The sequence below is a fragment of the Chlamydotis macqueenii genome, chromosome 3 (assembly GCF_036417535.1).
Source record: "Chlamydotis macqueenii isolate bChlMac1 chromosome 3, bChlMac1.mat, whole genome shotgun sequence".
NCBI lineage: Eukaryota > Metazoa > Chordata > Aves > Otidiformes > Otididae > Chlamydotis > Chlamydotis macqueenii.
This window is the reverse complement of record NC_141558.1, coordinates 75286890-75308053: the sequence shown is the minus strand read 5'-3', so window position 1 is coordinate 75308053 and position 21164 is coordinate 75286890. Positions and strand designations below refer to the sequence as shown.

General features: G+C 38.0%; 2 protein-coding genes across 2 annotated transcripts in view; one reads left to right on the top strand and one right to left on the bottom strand.

Moving 5' to 3' along the window:
- GPATCH2 (G-patch domain containing 2) overlaps positions 1-12971 on the bottom strand; it is a 127018-nt gene extending 114047 nt beyond the window's left edge. The window contains exons 1-2 of the mRNA XM_086744834.1: positions 12763-12971; positions 2689-3402 (exon numbers count right to left, since the gene is read on the bottom strand). Of these exons, the coding sequence (XP_086600960.1) occupies positions 2689-3402; positions 12763-12818 (770 nt within the window). The 5' untranslated portion in view covers positions 12819-12971. The remainder of the gene's footprint in view (positions 1-2688; positions 3403-12762) is intronic.
- A 289-nt stretch (positions 12972-13260) lies between these two features.
- Positions 13261-21164, top strand: part of SPATA17 (spermatogenesis associated 17) — an 86908-nt gene continuing 79004 nt past the window's right edge. The window contains exons 1-3 of the mRNA XM_086745218.1: positions 13261-13343; positions 16742-16831; positions 18947-19028. Coding sequence (XP_086601344.1) covers positions 13276-13343; positions 16742-16831; positions 18947-19028 — 240 coding nt within the window. The 5' untranslated portion in view covers positions 13261-13275. The remainder of the gene's footprint in view (positions 13344-16741; positions 16832-18946; positions 19029-21164) is intronic.

Sequence of the window (21164 nt, the reverse complement as noted above, 5' to 3'; positions counted from 1 at the left end):
GGGCATTTCTGGTATTATTAAAGGTCAGAGTTTCACTGCTGCTCTGTTTCAGAAGGAGTAATTGAGATTTCTCCTCTATTTAGTCACTTCAAATGCAAACAATTGCCAAAGCTTGCAGGAATTAAACATCATCCAGAATTCCATGCATTGCCAAATTTGGACAAGGAGCTAAGCATTGAGAGTAAGGGAGAACGAGCAAAGAACAGCCTCTGATCATGAAAATCTCATTTCTAGTGCTCAAAACCAACTGCACAGAAGTTCATCTTCGGGATCATTTAGATGCTGACATTTTAAGAGCTTGAAGACTCCTACTACTACTCTTGAACCCTGCACTTAAAGGGTTATTGTTGAGTTTAGTTTTTGAACACACTGCAAAAGAAGCGTCACTTAGCATTTTTAATGTGCACTTCAAACATATGTTATTTTAAAGCAACTTAACGTATACACTGAAAACTTCTCACCAGTTTTAGAGCCAAGCAATTGAAGTCCCATTAAAAATCATTTGCTTTGTTTTTAAAAATTGAACTTCTAAAATATTAATCATTTTTTGGGAGACATTATTAAACTGTATGCACACAAATGTACAAAATTAGTCAAGCTTTGTATACTTCTAATGTTTTCTCTTCCAACAAGTGGTGCCGAAGCATGAGTCTCATCCAAGATGCTTTATTATCTCTCCGTATCTTCTGCAATCTTACAAAAAACTCATGCTCCCTTTTAAAATCTCAGCTTTTATTTTTAGAACATATTCTTAGGAACAGAGTTTGCTGGTTGTTCCTAATTCTTCCGGCTAGATGATCTCAAATACAGATACTACTGCATTTAAGTAAAGCTAGTTTAAAAATTAGTTATTTACATACAAAGTATTCAGATACAGTGTATACCTGAGAGGCTTAGATATGGTGGATTTCTAAATTACATTATGGAATGCAAGTGTTCTAATTCAGTGGTTTCCAAACCTTTTGCTACAGATGACCATTGCAAGAAATTTGGTAGAATGACAGACCATCACTCAAACATGTGCATGAGCAGAAAACACTATGAAGATGAGAATGGTTTTAGAGGTCATTTATTGGGACCAGAGACAAACATTTGAAGTATGATTTGAAAAATGACAGCATTTGGTGTAACAAAACCTTAATTGCTTTCAAGCGGAAGATTCATTTTTAAATCAAAAATGTTTCTTTTGTGAAAAGATAAAAATACATTCAGACTGACCTGGAAGTAGCACAGTTTTGGGAGTCTGCAAGAGGATTTTTGTATTGATCACTCTTCTCTCCACCCCAAAATTAGCTACAGAATTTTTGAGTTGGAGAAATGTTATCCTTGTGGCATAACAGAAAATCTTTTATAAATAAAAAAGTGACCAAAATATGGATATATAATAAAATATGCAATGGGTCCTAGCTCTAAGGAAGTTTTAAAACATCTGTCTTATGTACCAAACTTGGGGGAACAGATTCCCAGTATCAAAGAAGGAAGATTTCTAAAGGCTTCCTGACAACACACACTCCTGGCTCACCTGTTAAACTGGCTGCCCTGAAGGACTGCTTCTCCTCTAGCACATTAAGACATTAGTAATAATCTTTAAGACACATGATTCCTATTGCTCTTTCAGCTGCTTATTGTCTGCAGATGAGGGACAAAACTAGCATGTAATAAAAAGACTTAGAGTAACTTATCCAACAATAACTGGTTAGTGACTTACGAATACCACTGTTACTACAGTAACCGATCTGTCTGCGCTGGCTGGAACCCCAAGTACACTCTGCATCTAAATTCTACCTCTCCAGTAAGGAAAAAGCTTAACAGTTTATAGATAAAGTGCCTAGAAAAAAAAAACAGGGACACTAGTGCTGTCAAGCAACTGATCAAAATTATGTTTTTTCATATGAGTCTTCCTTCTTGACAATTCTGCATTCAGAATGAGGCACACTGGATAAACCTAATCAAGCTTACCAGGCCCTGCAGGTAACATCCCTTGTGTATGGTGGAAAAATGACTTACACCTTACTGTGTTGTCAAAATAGTATTCTGGAAACAATTACCATTGTAGTATGACTGTTGTCTGGAATGGATGGATGAGGTGTCCTGTCAAAGGGTCATCATTCCTCCATTTTTCTAATGGTAAGCTCAGGTGTTTGTGAACTGTAAATTGGTTTTTGCATTTTGTAAATGATGTATATCCTTGGCAACCTGCAGACTTTTTATGCCCATGACACATAAGAACATACTGTCTAAATGGTGACTCTAGACACTGACAACCTTTCTGATGAACAGAGATAACAATCAAAGCACTGATGTCTAGAAATTGGAAAAAACCTGAAATTTTTGTCTGAGAACTGTCACTAGTTGAAATACCCAGAAAAAACATATTAATCATTTGTATAGTCTGTCATTCTTAATCTTGAAACAATTACAATGTATTCTTTCAATAAATTGTTTTCTTGGTCATTCTTCTGCTACATGACTATTTTATGCCAAATTCCTTAACCTTCTCAAGTCATATATTAAAACCAGTAGACTTAAAAATAAATTAAGAGTAACTTGTTGAAACACCTACTACTGATGCTAGCATTTTAACTCTGGAATTAAAGAAAAATTCAAAAGATTCCCAATACAAGCAACAGTAATAAAAGCAAACAAATATTATCCAAAGTTTCTGTAAAAATTAAGAGAAAGAATAACCTGTCACTCATGTTCTCATCTGACCCTTTTTGCTCCTCATACTCCATTTTGTCCTTATTTGCTTGGCTCATTTCTTCATTTTCTATAACTACTCCTTCATCCAAGATTTCTGGTCCTTGTCGAGCTGCAGCTACTTTTCTTTTTTTCACTTTGCTCTTAGAAAACTCTTGGTGTTGGTATGACTTATTGTCATTGTCCATTTCTTGATCTCTGCTGTTATCCTGCTGTTGAGTTATTGTCAGTGTATTAGAGACTTCTGATGGCAGATCTATTGCCATCCGTTTTACCTTTCTTCTCCTGCGCAAAGTTCTGTTTCCCAAACTGTCAACAGCCAGATCTGGTTCATGCCACAGAGGTCTTTTGCCTCTAATGTTATTTAAGTTTGAGGAAGGCCTACGTTTAGCAACCAACAATTGGTCATCAGAGTCACTGTGGTCTTTCTTATTAGCATGATTCTCCCTGTAGTCTTTGTTTGATTCTTCTAAACTGGAATCAGAACCTTCACTTAAGCAGTGACCAGTCTCCCAGGGATGATGGGTGGTAAATGAACGTCTTTTTCGTCCTCTCCTTTTCCTTGCCTGTCGCTTCAGAAGACAGGACACACTTCGAGAATGATCTCCAGTATCAGCAAAACCTCCCCTCGCTTGCTCTGAACTTTCTTCCAGTGCTGAGACTAGATCGTGAACCAGCTCCTCCATAGTCCTACTGAAATGCCTATATATTTCAAGAAAAAAAAAAAAAAACAAAACATATGAATGTGAAGTGTTAATCATAAACTCTATAACAGTTTTACTCACTTTAGACAAGGTAGTCTTAATGTTCATCCTATAAAGATTATTGTATTTCTGCTGAGAGACAAAGCCTTGCCAGTCAGTCCTATGCAATTTACAGCACATCAGCATACATCTTTTAAAAGGTATCTTCCCAAGTTTCTGTCTTAGAAAGAAAAGTGGGTTTTTGTTTGTTTTCTCTTCCCCATTTGTTTCTGACCTCACTATTAATGTTTGGTTTTAACTCATCTCATCACATTTTTGAGATTTTTAGGGATTCCGCACAGTGAGAGCATCAAAGACTATTCACTCTAACTGCAGGTAGGGAGCGGATTTTAAATTTATGAATGGGAAATGGAATACATAATATTCCTCCTCAATAGTATATTAGGGGGTTCTGTTTATGAGTTGTCATCATGATGAAATAGTTCTAAGGACAATTATCTCTTAATGCTGCCTAAATACCAAGATGAAGTTAAGACAGTGATTCTTTGATAATATATTACTTCAAGTAGCAACTAATTCTTTCTTTCCAAATGGCTGATATCTTTTGGTTCAGTAGAGTGACACTAAGGTGAGAGAATACACTGCTACAGGTAATTCTAGAGTATTTAATGTGAAGTTTCCCACCACATGTAGGCAGTCACATCCATAGAATTTGTGTAAGGAAAAATATCCCTAAACACACAGTGTCTGATTAAGGCCTTAGCCTTTTAAATACTTTGCTGCTTCTTCCTCAAATTTTACTCGCATTTAGCATGTCTAACTCAGTATGGCTCAGAAAGTTCACTGATATTTAGCAGAAAACAATTCCAAAAAGATGAGAAAACATTAAATGACTGCTGCTGAACTCTAATCCCTCTCTGAAGGCTGTGAACCTTCTCTGTAAGCAAAACAATCAGATTCTCACATCAAAGCACTGGAAGATCCTTTTCATTGAGGTAAAGCAGAGAATAACGTTCATGTTCTTTATATTACATCAACTGATAAATATGGAAGACACTCAGTAAATTATGTAGAGGATGTTTAAAAGCAAGACTCTTCACTTCGTTTTCCAATATAAACTGATAGAGGAATGAACAAATGGTTTTCTGCCCATACTGGTGGACATGTAGATGTGGAGAAAATCTAGACACATAGCACACAGGTTCCCTCTTTGACTTACTGCAAACTCCAGTGTTAAAGGTACTTAATGGTGAAGGCTGAATGGACAGTCATGAACATAAAGTACACAAATTTTAAATGCTAATGAGGGAACTGAAAAGTATGTTTAAGAAGAAATCCAAGTTGGTCAAGAAATATCTCGTATAAAGAAATAACATTCTCCTTTTAAGCCATTTCCAGAGATACTTATTTTAAACATTTCAGTTGCAAGAACACCAAAAGCACAGAGAGTGGTAGAAACACAAGCTCATTTCGAATTCCTGAAACTACTGTCACTTGCATTCATTTCTTCTACCTCTTTCTGTCCTGCTGTAATGTCTGGTCCTATTACATCCTCTTAGCCCAACATTTTCTCTGGCTCTTAGTAGAGCAGAATCCTCATATTATCTTGTAAGCCGAGAGACAGCTCTGGAAGAATGCTACACTTCTCCTTAAGCCACTTGGTTCACAAGAATCGAAACATCCAAAATAACACAAAAATACTTCTCAGAAGTAAGAGAAGCAACATAGTAGGACAAGTATTAAAATGAAGCAAAAATTTTCTGAAAACTCAGAGAAAGAGAAAAGTGGAAGCCAATTAACCTAGAAATTGCTTCTAGAGACATACGGCATCAAAATGTTTTAAAACTAGTACTTCAAGTTTTCAAAGTTTTAATTACTGTGGAGAGTTTTAGGGGTGTGTGGGAGGGTTTGTTCAGTTTTTTTGCTTGTGTAGTAGGAATTTCAATCACCAGTAGAGGTAAGTCCAGGCATATTTGTACAAGGTTTCTATGCGTGATGTTTAAATAGATATGTTAACCCATGTTTTTCAGTAGCTATAATTGCACAATGGGGAGCACCCTAGTCCCTTTTTTCTTATTGTTAAACACCCATGAAGACAGCTATCCTTGCAGGTACACATACCAGAAATGAGATGCCCTTGAGGTTTAAGAGGCTTTCTAATACTTCTGTGCTAATATAATAGGGGCTATAAGACTCAAACTCCAGTACATTTATTTGGGTTAATTTGAGACAGAAATTCCCCTAGCTGCCTGCCCAGCCCTTCTACCACAGGCTTTGACATTTATAGCAAACTGACAGAAGCGGAGGTGCACCAAAAACTAAACTAATACACTTAAATCTACACTCAGCTCTCAAAACAAACAGATTTCTGCTAACATGGGCTGCACCAAGAAGAGTGTGGCCAGCAGGTCTCTGCTCTCATGAGACCTCACCTGGAGTACTGTGTCCAGTTCTGGAGCCCCCAACATAAGAAGGACATAGACCTGCTGGAGAGGGTCCAGAGGAGGGCCACGAAGATGATCAGAGGGCTGGAGCACCTCTCCTATGAGGACAGGCTGAGAGTTGGGGCTGCTCAGCCTGGAGAAGAGGAGGCTCCAGGGAGACCTCATAGTGGTCTTCCAGTACCTCAACGGGGCCTACAAGAAAGATGGGGAGAGACTGTTCAGCAGGGCCTGTTGTGACAGGACTAGGGGTAACAGTTTTAAACTAGAAGGAGGTAGATTCAGATTAGATATTAGGAAAAAATTTTTTACACTCAGGGTTGTAGAACACTGGACCAGGTTGCCCAGAGAGGTGGTGGATGCCCCATCCCTGGAAACATTCAAGGCCAGGTTGGATGAGGCTCTGAGCAACCTGATCTAGTCGGGGATGTCCCTGCTCCTTGCAGGGGGCTAGACTAGATGACCTTTGAAGGTCCCTTCCAACCCTAACCATTCTATGATTCTATGAATCTAACATGCCAAAATATGAACTACCATATATAGTCTCTTGCAGTCCAAAGTAAAAGAGAATGAAAGACAGGGACACTAATGTCTTACACCACAGTTTACGATTAATTCAATCAATTCAGTACTCCTAATCCATATGGATAACCATATCACTAAAATCAGTGTAGCTCCTAGAGTGGACCTATCAATTTACTTCAGTTAATGGCATAAGCATGGTGGTAAAGTTGCCTTAGTTCTGTGAAACACTTCAAGATCAAACACAACATATCCAGCTTGGATTTATATATCTCATCTAAACTTGCCTTGAATTCATCTCAAAATACTGTCAATATAGATGCTGCCAAATCAAGAAGAGTGGACACCCTTAAGTGTTTTTGAAGTAAATGGATAATATGGTTCTTTAAAGGCTCTGAGCAGTAAGGCACTTGTTTTCCATCAGATTACAGCTTGAATTTTATGCACTCCCGCAATTAATCTTGTCTACTGAATATCAGGTCTCTTAACTGCAACTCCTGAGCTAAGATGTGGACAGGGCAGTGACCTTGTTTACCCTAAAAATTACAGCCATGGTCTCCTGTATGATATAACTGTATCCTAACTGCATTACCTCTTGGACAGATCAGACAAATTAGCATTATAATTACATCAGCAAGTTTCCTTAGGATGATTACAAGAATTACTTCATCTATTTTGGACATTGGAAGCTCCTTTGTAATAGATTGATAATACAATACACATATTACTTCAGCTTTTTATTCATGTTGCACTTTCAACATGCCAGTGGTCCACATTAAAAGTCCTTCTCCTGAAAACCCAAGAAATATCTTTTGATTAATTATACTGGAGGTCTCATTTCTCTTGCTATAATTGAAGAAAAAAAAAAGTAGCAACAGCAACTAGCTGGAAAAGTTAATCTGAAATCTGTCTCCAAAAGTCAAGAGTATTTTTCTGCTACAGCATTCTTTATCAGGCAAACTCAGTTTTGTAACTTTCTCCATTGCTCACAACCAGCTGTCAAGCCTGTGTTCCAAATCTATGAAGTACTTTTTATCATCACTGCAGACATTACAGTAACAAAAATATTTGCATTTGAAGTAAGTTGAAAAATAACTACAAGAAGTATGGAAGACATTACCAGTGAGTATCAATTGCATTTAGCAAGGTGAGAAATTTTAAAGGTTGTAATAAGGACTGTAGAACAACATATTGAGGTACATAAAATATTAAGTTGAGCTATAGTTTAGCATGACTCACAGAAGGCTATAAAAATTCTGTTACAGCAACAGCCCACAGCTAGCAATAAACTGTAATGTCTTCACTAGGAGAAGATTCTACTTTACTATAAGAAATTCTAGTCTGCCTACACTGACCTTTACATTTATCTGAAGCAATTTTAGTGTAGTTCACCAAAGGCTTACCCATTTCCTCTCTAAAACTTACCAGAGCAGACCATAAAAGTACTGTTACAGGAAACAGTGTAACTGCTTTGACCTACTCCAAAACAGTTCACACAGCTTGTGTTTAGCATTAATATTCGTACTGAAACCTCTAATGGGAATAAGGACTTGATTTTTCAGTGAAAATCAAGTATCATTTTTGTTCACTTCTGTCTGGTTTCAGCAAGGAAGAAAGGTTTTTTTTTTCAGTTGTTTGGTTTTTTTTTCTTCAGTTTTCCCTCTCAGTAGCTGATGTGTTTTGGATTTCATATGTGAAGAATACTGATAAACACACTGATGTTATGAGTAGTTGCTAATGAGACCAAGGACACTGTCTGGCTTTTCAGGTCTCACTAATGTACAGGTGCAGGAAGCTGGGAGGCATATAGCCAGAATAATTTACCCAAACTGGCCAAAGAGAGTATCCTATGCCATAAACATTATGCTTGGTATATAAGTGAGGGCTGCCTGGGGAAGGGAGGGGATCTGGCTCTCTAACCCTCTCCCTCCTTCACTTGCTGCTCAGTTTCATTTCCACAATCACTGCTTGGGACAGGTTGTTTCTGTCACTGGGACATTGCATGGTGAGAAACTGTGCACTGTTCATTTTGTACGTTTTAGTATCCTTATATTTTGTTATTATTGTAGTTTTCCTTTGCTATTCTAGTAAATTGTCCTCATCTCAACCCATGAGTTCTCCCTTCTTCCCAATTCTCTCCCCCATCCCGCTGCAGACAGGGAGGGTGAGCAAGAAACTGTGGTGACTAGAGCTAAACCACAACTTCCCACCTAAAGCATATAACGATGTAGAGCTCTGACTGCTCAACAAAACATTTAAGAAACACTTCATACTGATGGGACATTGAATTTAGTTGCACAACTCATAAGAAAAGAATCTCTTCTACTAAACGGACAGCTACATTTACTCTCTAGTTCTATACTTTTTCCTGTTAAACAGATGTGGGGTTTCTTCCAGCATCTGTGTCCCATAAGTTCTGAAAGGAACTACGATTTTTGCTGCCTTCACAACTCACCTTGATCACAAACTAAAAGCACCAGAAAAATCAAACAGTTCCTTGAACACCAGGATTATAAAACCTGACTTTCTAGAATCTTTTGCCATACAGATTCTCCAATGTCTCGTAACACAGCTGTACTTAAGAGTGTACCTTTATCCTCAGACAGATACTACTTGAAACCCATTTCTCCACCTCAGAAGTTAATTTTCAAAGTCTTAGAAACATTAGTTTCGAGACTTATGCTTTATTGATGAAAGTGACTGAAATTTGGACTGAACAGGTGCAAGTATTTAGGAGGGAGCAACAGTTGATAAACCTCACCACCTTGCCTGAAGAATTTGCAAATGCAAAAAAGAACTATCATGGTTCTTTCCTGGAATATTCAAAGGGGAAAGCAAATCAGAACAACACAACTTAGTTAAAAGTACTAGCTAGTAAGATACTATGGTAGATGAAGAAATAACCAATAAATTGATGTTATGTAGACGCTCATGGTACACGTCAGAAACAGAAGCTGTGCCTAGATTATTTAAACTCAGCTGTCATCAAATGGACATCATCAAGAGGAGGACACAAGGCATCCAGTTCCACGTCCACACCTGTTTATATCCGTCAGTATTGTCTGCTGGACAACCAGGTACACAAAGCTACACAACAATGGAAATGCATTCTGCCACGTACCAACCATTGCTGGGGGGTATAACAGCTAGCTATCAAGCTACAGAGAATCCCTGTACTCTTCCACTTCTGAAGATCCTGCTCAGTGCTTCCTGTAAAGACTAAGAGCCAACGCACTGGCAATACAGAGTAAGTCTGACATGCAGATCAAAGAAACTTAACACAAATATAATTTTCATACTATAAAATTTAAATGTGACAGTGTCAGAACAGAAACTTAGACAAATTAAATGTCAGAAAACAATTATTTTGAGTTTCATATAAGATAGTTACAAGAATTGAGGACTCTTGAGACAAGTTGGGATACTGTGTTGGAGCACATCTATATCTGAAAGGGGAAAAACAAACGCTAAATCCCAGGCTATTTCTCATCTTCAAGGGTACGCCAACTCTCCTCTTTCGCAGTCAGTTACATGTGTATATAAATCAGTTTCACAAAATAATAAAATCTAGGAGAAGTTTTTTTTTTTAAAAAGAAAGTTTATGAAAGTAATTGTTCTGTAATTAAAGACATATTTACTACACTTGCTAGAAATTTCAATGAATTCTTTTATATCAAATACACAGCTTCCATACATTCAACTGTATACAATTACTAGCAACATTTTAATCCTCCAGTCACATGCTACACATCAATTCCTGGCACCATTCTGCACTTAAGAAACAACTTTAGGGAAATTTTGGAATCTCCTTACATTTGTCCTACACAATAAAAAGTCATTACTACTTGAAGAAAGATGGAATTTTACTAACTGATTATATCACTGATCCCCCTAACAATTAGGGACAGACTTTCAACAAGCACATCTGACTTTTCTACAACTGCTGCTTATCTAAGAAGGCACAACAATAAATAACTATCAACACTACTCATACTTAACAGTGAGAAAGTGTTCAGTATAGAGCAGTGGTATACAGTCAAAAAGATGCTGACATGAACTACATTTAATAGGGCTCTAACACAAATGAATTGGTCAGCCAGAAATGAGATCTAGAGCAATTTATCATGAGAGATAGCAATTCTTGCAATCCCATTGCTGCCATTTACTGATATGCTTGCCCTTTTCAGAAGTATGACTTCATTAATTAATTTTCAAGGTGGGGAACCACATAAACTGTCATATGATGGTAATACTCTATAGCACCAAAGTAATTATAAAAAGAACCAGAGTGCCCAGTAAGTACCCCAAATACAAACTACTCCTAAGTTATTACATGTATTCACAATATAAACGAAAAACATTCGGCTTCAGAGGACCTTTACCACCCAAAGTGAACACACTTACTCTGTGGCTTTTCAGAATACACTAGCTTCCTTAAGGTCTTAATATTTTTCAAAAGTGTAAGTTCTTGATCTTCTACATCAAGTATTAGACACGAAAAAAAAACACCATTTCCTGCATTTCACTCAAATGGGTTTCATTTAACAGACAACTTCTGAAATAACTTATGTCTAAGGATAAGAAAAAAAAAAGTGGCTCTGAAAAATAATCAGATTTTTAACAGATCTTCCTTCAGAACAGCTAAACTAACAGTCCTATAGATAAGAGTTCAATAATCCTCTCTATACTGAATTCCTCTGAAGAGTGTATTTGCACAAGCAAAATCATTACTATCTGATGACAATTACAGAAGAATATGACAAATTGCCACACCTTGTGTTGCTCAACATTATTTTTAAAGGCTCTGAAACTAAATTACTTTATGTGGACACAAAATAGCAAAATTTAGAGACAAATGACAGAACAGGTATATAATGAAAAGTTTCTCTGAGTACAAACACAAGTTTGGAATGTCTTGGACGATGTTTCCACTGCATGCAGCATTAGTACTGAAATAAAAATATTTTTGCCACTAGGGCATACCTCATTCTCTCAAGTGTTCTGCATTACACCAACAGAAGAAAAGTTATATTTACACCAGGCAAATTCATGTGCCTAGCAATACCAGCAAACTTCTGCTAGCAAATATATATAATCTCGGCAAATAAGCTCCCTCTCTCTCTAAATGAGCTCTCTCATTTGAAAAACATAAAGAAGCCATGAAAATATCCACAGGAAAAAAAAAAAGTGGTGGTACCAGCAGAAGTGGAGGAGGAATGGAGTCTCCTATGTAAAAAAAAAACCTAAGTGCTAAGCCTTTCTCTTCCTTTTCTTCCCCATTCCCAGAAAAGAAACAAAGAAAACTATTAAAGAAAGTCTATTTCAGGTCTGGAAACCCTATGAGCAGGTGTTTGTATACATAACATAGCCTCAAGGCCTAAAATTATCAACATTCAAGAAAAAAACAACACAAACAAATCCCCACCATCCTCTTCTCCACGTCTATTAATAAAAGTGAAATGAACTAGAAGTTACACACATCAGTTGATACCTAACATTTTATGAAGAAAATTAAAGGCTTCCCAGCTATTTGGTTGGGATGTCTTGCTTCTATTGAGTCTCTCCACTACCAGTCTTTTTATCACCATGGCCTATTAACAAAACTCACTTTTCCCTTTATCTGTTGTTATTCATTTTCCCCTCTTCACAGTTCTACAATAAAAACAATACAGCCTTTCAAGTCACTCTGATAGTGTATGGAATTACATAAAATAGTAAATCCATTAACTATACTGCAGCAGAACTACCCATATTTTCTTTACTCATTGGCTACAGCTGCACTTGTTGATTCTTGGTTTGCAACAACAAAAAGCAAAAGCTTCAGAGCAGCAATCACACCAACTGGTTGTTTCTGTATCATACACTGCAAAGAGTTTAGTTCTTAGAAGGGAGAGTCTACCACAATTAGAAAAACTCAAACTCACATTAAAAAAAAAAAACTGAATAAACCTGTGATAAAAGTTTCGATTTATCATTTGCCTGCTGTCCTTTTTTAGCAAGGAGGCAATTCCTCCAGCCCACTCCTCGCTTATAAACGCGGTGAGCCGTTGAAACGTGCCAGGCCTCCAACCCTTCTTCCCCCGGAGGCCTTGGGAAAGGAAAGCACCGGTATCTTCCCCCATCAGGTAACCGGCAGCAGCGGAGGGAGTCGGGAGCGCAGGCGGGGAAAGGCCTGGCAGCCCGCCGGGAGGGCCGGCCGGGGCGCGGGCACCCCTCACCCCCAAGCTTCCAAGCTCCGTACACAAGGCGGAGATGCTGTTTCCGATCCCCTCCCCAAAATACCAGCACTGCCTCCGCGAGAGAGCAAGGGGTGGCGGAGACGCCCCACCCGAAGGGCCTCGGAGCCCCCTCTCGACCCCCCCCCCCCCCACCGCGCCCCCCAGGCCTGGGCTTACCAGCTCTTTCTCGCCGCCTGAGCTCGGGTCGGGGTAGGCTCAGCGACCCGGAACATGAACCCGGCGCCTCCCCCGGCCGCTCCCCAGGGAGGCTGGCGCCACTTCGCAGAGACTGGGCCGAGGGGAGACGGGGCGAGGGCCGCCGGCAGCGCCGGGGGCTGGTGGGCAAGGGCCGGGAGGGGAGGACGGGGGTGGCCAGCACTGCTCCTCAGGCCCCCATGATGAGAGCCCGGAAGCAGCTGCGGCACCGGGAGGAAGCCGGGCGCGACCATCTCGCCTCTTCCAATCCCTCTCCACGCCGCTGCCCAGGGGTATCAAGTCCCTTCCAGCACCCCTCAGCTTGGCTCCGCTTCCTTTTCAGTCCCGCTCTGTGGTGCTTCCGCTTTCGCCGGTGCCCCACCGTTCCATGCCGCCCGGGCTGCAGTGGGACGTGCCACCCCCGCACCCGCGCGAAGTGGTACGGTCTCGTTGCCATGGTGGCGGCGTCGGGAGGGCGGGAGGGAGAGAAGGAGCATGGCCGCCCTGGCCCGGCTTGAGGCGAGGTTATGGGCGCTGCGGGAGGAGTATTTCCGTGGGATGAGGTAACTGGGTCCTGCTGGTGGTGTGGCGAGACGCACCTCCTCATGCTGGGCTGGGGCTGTTTACGCACTGAAAATAGTCAGTGTCCGGCTCTTCCCCCACGCCCCTCCCGCGCTGATTTTGAGGGACAAGGAGCCTCGGGGAACTCCCGGGCCGCGTCAGCTCAGCCCCCTCCCGGCCCCGCCCCGGGAGCTCTGCAGCCCCTGCTGTCCTGGCTCAGATCTGTAACTTTCACTGAGCGTTTAGTTTATCCTGTTGAAAGGCACTGCTTTTTTTTTTTTTTTTTTTTTTTTTTTTTTTTTTTTCAGTTGACAGAGAACTCCCCCGCTTCTGAGCGAGTTGATGTTTACCATCCACACTGTTTAAAACGGAGCTTCATTTCTAAATTAGGTTATGCGACTTGAATTTCTAATACCTGGGACAGGTTTTGTCTTTTTTTTTTTCTACTAAGTAAAGGAGATGTTTATGAAAGGCCGAAAACGTCCCAGGTAGAGCAGAGTGGCGGGCTGATCGATCAGATCGCCTGTTACCCTTCTCTTCACAGTTTGTGCTGGTGATTTTTCTGACTGCTAAGATGGTGGTGTCCAGCTTTTACCAGATCAGATTTTAGGAAATAAAATGTCTTAAGAGCTATTTTAATATTGCATAGATCTATCCTGTAAGCCCTTTTATTCAATTGTTTTGTTGCTACTGCTGTACATGTAATGCTAATACTTAAACAGTTTAAAAAAAAAGCATATTTACCATAGTTGTAGGGTTTTTTCTTTGCTTATTAATGAATCATTTGTTTTAGAATCCAGTTGTAACATCATTAGCATGAATTACAAAGCTCCCAAACATTGCTGAAAGTTACCCTGAGTTCAAGTCCTGCTTGTACGTAAGGTGTTGTGTTTTCCTGTCCTTTCCCTGAACTTTAGCTCATACTCTTGTGAGTATGTACACACAGCAGTTCAGTAAACGAGCATCAGTTACAGGAGGCTATGCTTCTATTTCACCTATTTCAGGTTAGAAAGAGCAGACTGAGCCAGACATGGAATCCATTGGAGGGCAGCATGCTTGAGGTTTGGGGATTTGGTTTTTGGCAGAGCTTTCAAAAAATGAGTTGTTTCACTTTTAAGAAAAGGCTATAATCCACCAGATTCTTGAAATTCAGATGAGAAATGAGAGGCTTCAAACAGTCAAGCTCAGCAACTGAAGGGCTAATCAGTAATTTGATCTTTGTTCTTTAGGGTGAAAATCTTGGACTACTTCAACACAGGTGTCAGTAAAATCCTGAAGCAAATAAGAATATCTTGGTTAGAGATTTAGTAGATCCTTATTTAACTTCTAAACATAACAAATAAGTTTTGGGCATTGAAATGTAGTGAATTTGCAGTAGTCTCGAGTAATTTTGGAGCATTTGTATTTTGAAACTTTAATTTCCCTTTCAGAACTATACTTTGTCTACATTATGTAATAGATCTGTTAAAATTGCCCAATCTGGGATGCTGTGAGCACGTGAGTCAGTATAATCTGTGTAGTCACTCATCATGCACAAATATTTTGAGGGCATTCAGACAAAAATGCATGACACTTTTAAAAAAAAAGCAGTTAATTACTCTATGAAGTTGGTATTCTGCAGTGAAATACCAGGTTCCCCATAAGATCTGAGTTGATTTGAAGCATCAGAAGGTGCAGAAGAATATAGATCACCAACAATTTATCTTTTTTTTTGCATGAGTTTCTCTGTTTGTGTAGACCTCCAATGGCAAGACCTGAGAGATTTAGTTCCATGTGTATCAAGCATGTTTTAAGATAGAATATAAATCTTTCTTCACCTATCTATCAAGACCAAAAAGCTGAATTGTGTAGAACATCTAGAACACATAGACCCTCTAGAGCAGCTTGATTTAAAGCAACCCTGGTGAAAACTAAGTACTCTTGCTAACAATCACTGCTGCAGGAGGAACATAGAAATTGAAGTGCCTTAAAGTAAATCCCCAAATTAGAAAACTTTCTTTACCTTTCAAAATGTATTTGCTATTTTAGGCCTCTGCACCTGTTCCATTAACAATTAGGGCAGGTTGATGACTGTACTATCTTGCCTATTGGTTGTGGTTAGACAATTTAGTTGATCTTAATAATGTTTTCCTGATCTTAATAATGTTCCTGTCATGCTTTATGCCAAACTCTGTTTATGTCAGAGGTATAAGGTCTCCTAAACTGACTATGTCTTTTTAGCAAAAGCACCTTTGTAGGGAAGGAATTGCCCAACATGGCACAAGGCAAAAATGCCATAAGCCTGCACCTTTAGAGATAGATACACTTTCAGGATAAGCATTAGAATATACAGGATCTGTTAGTGCATTCTCTTATTTTAAGTGTTAAACAATTTTATCACTTACTCATTGCTGTATCTAATTTTATTTACTGTAACAACTGTATGTCATAAGTCCTATCAAGACTCAATAAGCTGTTGCTTTGAGTACTATACTTCCATGTAAAAGATTCCCATGGTCATCCCTTTGGAATCTATCCAAATCACTAACACCATTTCTTTCCAATTTCCAACTTCCTTTTAAGCCACGCAAAGATTTCATATGCTGACATTCCAGGCCTTCTAGGGTTTCAAAATTTTGACATCTAGTTTATTTCCTATGCTTTATTTGTTCTAACTCATAATAGTTTTAATTGCATTAGTGTCTCACTTTCCTTCAGTCACCTCTTCTTCTTTTACATATTTCTCCTCTTTAAATTCCTTCCTAAGAAACTAGCGAAAAGATCTAAATCCTCTGCTTTTACCCTGTAAGATCAGCTCATATTCATTAAAATAATCTACAAACAACGAGTGTATCTGTCACTATTACTGATGCTATCACTGTTCAGGTAATAAACAAATCAAATATTTTATATAGTTCATAAAACAATGTATTTGACCTAGATCTCACCCTTAATATGTGCTTTTTATGAACTCAATTGATATTTATCATTATAATATTGGCCACAGTTAATTTATTTAATATTCATATAGATATACGATTTTATACATAGCTACAGGATTTTTGTTATAATTCAGGCTTTCAAAGCATTATCCACGTATTTCACCTACAATGGAAAAAGTCCATAACATGCTGATATGCTGATATGTATTTTCAGTATTGTATGGGAATAAGAAGTACACTCTCCCTAATCTTGCATCATCTACAAATTGCGGTGCTCTTTATCTTTGTTATCTTCATAATATTCAACTAGTGTAGATTATATTGTTCTGCACTATTATTTTACTATGTAGAATTTAAAAGTTAAAAACCTGGTGAAAATTATCCCCAACTGCAACAGTAAGATGTATTTAGCAGATTTTTTTTCTGCTTTGGTACTGAGTTACTATGCTGACAAGTAGTACTACTTTTTATACTTTCAGATCTGTAGATGAAGACAGAAAAATAAAGTACAAAGCTGCTGTCAAAATCCAGAGCTGGTTTCGAGGATGCAGAGTCCGAGCCTATCTGAGGTAGTATATTAAACCTATTTTAATCTATATTTCAATCTTGATTTTTTTTTTTCCTCCAAATTTCTCATGGCATTACTTGATTTTAACAAACTGGGAGCATTTGGAAAAAAAAACCCACAAACACATTATTCTACTTTTAAATAGAATTAAAAATATACAGTGCCACTGTAAGAAATAATAATTTTTGATTTTCAGAACTGCATACAATTAAAATTGCATGATACTAATAAGCATGGAAATAATCCATCTTCAGAATAGGTACACAATATCGTTTAAGAAATCTTGGCATGACTGGAAAAAAAAAAAGATGACCCTCATATATGCTGTTTGCAGAGACTTTGCTTACCTCTGTTATTGTGGATGTTACAGAAAAATTACCTAGTGAATATATGCTAACTGGACTCTTATAGTAGAAAATTATTTCTACTGCTGAATTTGACTAGGTCATTTAAAAAAATCTTTCTTTGCATAATTTTCTCTATTTATGAAACAGAGATCATGTACAATTACATTGTTCTGTAAAATGCCATATTAACGTTGATAAAAATTTTTTGGAAACACTATGGTTGGTTCTTTCTCCCAGGAGGCCCTCCTTTAGTTTTCATGATCATAAATGCAATTGGTCAAATTCATATGCTTGGATTTCTGTCTAAAAATTTATGGATTTTCTTTATAAAAATTAAGGCTGTGTGAGAGAATGATCGTTACATCTTCTAGTTTCACCTCTTGTCTGTCGCAAGTCATCATGTATCATCTCAACACACTGTACCAAGCCTAAAGAATTATTAGTTTGAATAAATATTAATACTTAATGACTGATATTTACCGCATAAAAAGATAGGCTATAGCCATTATGTGCACTTGTTTAAAAAAGCACTGGTAATCTGTTTTCCATTACTGGTTCAAGTGTGTTGTCACAGGATGCAGCCATCACATGCAAGTGTTCAGCAGGCAAACAAACATGGTATTTCAGCCCTCCAAGGAATATCAGCTATGTCATCAATGTCAAAAGCCCCTGCAAAGACAGAGGATTGGTTAGTGCCCCTCTGTTTCCAGCACATGAGTAATAACAGCGTGTTGTAGAAGAAACTGAAAACTCAAATGTCATTGCCAATCTATTCTGTAGGAAAATGCTCTTCCAAATACAGATTTGTATTTAGTAATGACCAGTGTAAGAAGAACAATGTCATTGTAACAAGCATGTAAGAAGAACTGAATCAGCTAAGTGTAGAAGAGGATTTTCTCTGCAGCTGTGTACAGAGTAATCCTGCTCAGTGTCCTCTTTCCAAAGATGGATGTGGTGACTGACTTAGGAGCACAGACTCAATATAGCCACTTGTCAGTGTTCTGAATTACCCTCTCATTTAGGTCCTTTGAATTACTTGCTAGAAAAGACTTCCTCCACTGAGTGACCCCTACTGTACCGCAAGGCTTCTAAATTTGATGTCTGTCATTAGGTGGGATGAATGCTCCCTTATATAGCTTTTTTTAGGCAGTCCCAAACTAATGATTGTATTATTTTCTGCAAAATTGAGGTGAGACATCAATTATGGAATTTTTAGTAGCATAATAAGGTATATATAATAAGGGCAGATTTGAGATTTACTTGCAATTAAGCTAGATGTAATTTTATAAAAGCCAAAAAGTAGTCTAAAATGTTCAGATATCTGTGGGTTTTGTCAAATATTTAGAAATTGTAAAGCTGTGAAAATGTTGCGTGTGACTGAAAAAATTCTGAACAGGTCAGATACATTGGTTAAAATAATTCATGAAAATACAGTCATCTATAATACAAATTACATTTGTAATGCTATTTCATTAAATTTTTGTGATAACTGAAATCTTATATAGGTGAGTTTGCAGTAACTATTTTTTTCCAAAAGCAAAGTAAGTATGTATGTATAAATATATGCATAGATTGGTTTATAAGTGTGTATGTACATGCATACATAGATACGCATACATGTATGTGTATAAAGTATGTTTGCAGTGGCCATCTGTATGGGATAAGTATGGATATAATACACTATACGTTATTTTTAATATTAGTAAAAAGTAAAGTTATATTGTAAAGTCTTAAAATAATAATTATTTTGTTAATGTATTCCATTTTAGATATCTGAACAAAATGGTGATTTCTATACAGAAGTGGTGGAGAGGCTATCGAAGCAGAAGAGACTTCGGAAAAATGGTGCAGGTAGAAAACTAGTTTTAACATTTTTGTTTTGTTATTTATAGAATACATATGAAGCAATTAATTCACTCATCTTGAAATTAAAATGCTGAAACCTGATCAATTATACACACAGACACATACTTAACTCTAGTGTAATGAAAAGCACCATTAATTTCAATAAACCTGCTCATAATGGTCAAGTTAAGTCAGTGTTTAAGTGTTTGCAGCTCTGGAGTATTAGTCCCCAAACCAGCAATGAGATCTGTTCATGCAGAAGCCTGCCCGCATGATGCTAATTGCAGGATTGGAGCTTTTCAAGATGCCTTTTTTTTCCCTGGCAGAACTTTAAATTCTGAAAATAAAATAAGCCAATGTGTCTACACATTGCTGTTCTATGTTTTAGTGGTTTAAATTTCTTACTTAATGACCCTTGAAGTATTTGAGGTTTTGCCTTAAGGCCCGCAGCAGATAACAGTCAATCTAATTCCCTTGACGGACTTGAAGAGAGCAAAAGTGTATGATGGCACACAAGCTAATACCCCTGTTAACAGGTTTAGGAGATTAAGAATAAACTATCTTGCCTTTAACATAAAACAATTAAGTTAAGTATATAGTTTACTTCACTATTTTATCATTTTATGTTAGTACTTTACAATAGTTTTAAACTTGTTACTCATTTATTCTTGATTAATTTCGTTAAATTGTTGTGTTTCAGTCAAAACAAAAAAGTAAAGAAAAGGAAAAAAATCGAGCCATGATAACTCATTTATTACAGGCTAAAGTCCATACCTCCTACTAAACCATGTTTTCAAGTAGCAGGACTTGTGTGCCTGAAAGCTTATCTGTTTTACCTCTAATCTTTCAGTAATCTAATTAAAGATTTTATCTCTTCTAGTTTACCTGGCTTAGCTAATAAATTATGAGTCATCCTTTCAAGCTATGATTTTCAGTCTACCCTCTAAAACACTCTAATTTTTGAATGCAGTGCAGATATAGCTGCATGGTTGGATTGGGTTCTGCTTTTAAAAAAGTGGGACTTCAGTTGAATATTGTCCCTGAGTTTAGGGAAGGTTTATTTAATCTAGAAATGCTTCTATAGAAGAAGAGAGACATGATAAAGTTAATGCATGTTAAAATTTGTTAACTGAAAGAAATGATCCATCCAGCCACCGCAGCCACTAGGAAAAGGGAAGGAAGAAATCAATTTCATGTGAAACATTGACGCATACTGTCAAAAGATGTTGTGGAACTCCCTCTACTGCAGGTTTTCAAGAGGAGGTTAGACACATGCTTATCATGGATGGCTTAGATATGCTTCAGGCAATATTTCAGGTGTAGTAATCTTATGACATCCCCTCAAGTTCTGCATTTTTTCACAGTTAAAACATTGCAGAGTGGTGACTTTCACTTCAGAAACAAGACAATTTATGTGTTTCTGTGTTTTTCAAGATGACAATAAGAACATTGTCAAATTTTGGCATCTGATCATTAGGCCTTTAAGAGGGCTTAGGCAGGACAGAGATCTGCTTGTGGCCATTTTACATATTTTTCAATCCCCTCAAATTGTAATCTTTTGGCCACCCCATGTTCAGATGCTAATTTCTTTGCTGATAGTAATCAGTTTCCTGTTTTAAACAGAATGATGTCACTTCAGAAACGTATTTATATATAAAGGTTGTAAAAACAGTGGTACCCAGATAAGATACAAAATGAACACCACACCACAGTGCCTACTGTCCATTGTGCTATTTTGAGTCGTGCCCTGTAGGTGAGATGGCAAGATAGTTTTTCCCAGAGAGGCAACCTGCAATGGCATTTGGAATTGGTGCCCAGTGATAGGATAAGAGGCAATGGGCACAAACTGAAATACAGGGAATTCCACTCAAAGATAAGAAAAAACTTTTACTTTGAGGGTGATCAAATACTGGAATGAGTTTCTCAGAGAGTGCAAGCTGTGCTTATGGAGTCTTCATCCTTTGAAATACTCAAAACCCAGCTGAACGAGGCCCTGCACAACTTACTCTAATTGACTCTGCTTTGAGCAATGGTTTGGAGCTCCAGAGGTCCCTGCCAACCGCAATTATTCTATGCTTCTGTTAAATCGGAGGTCTTTTACCTCATCTCTTTGTTAGTTCTTTCTTCTTTTGCTCTCTCGTC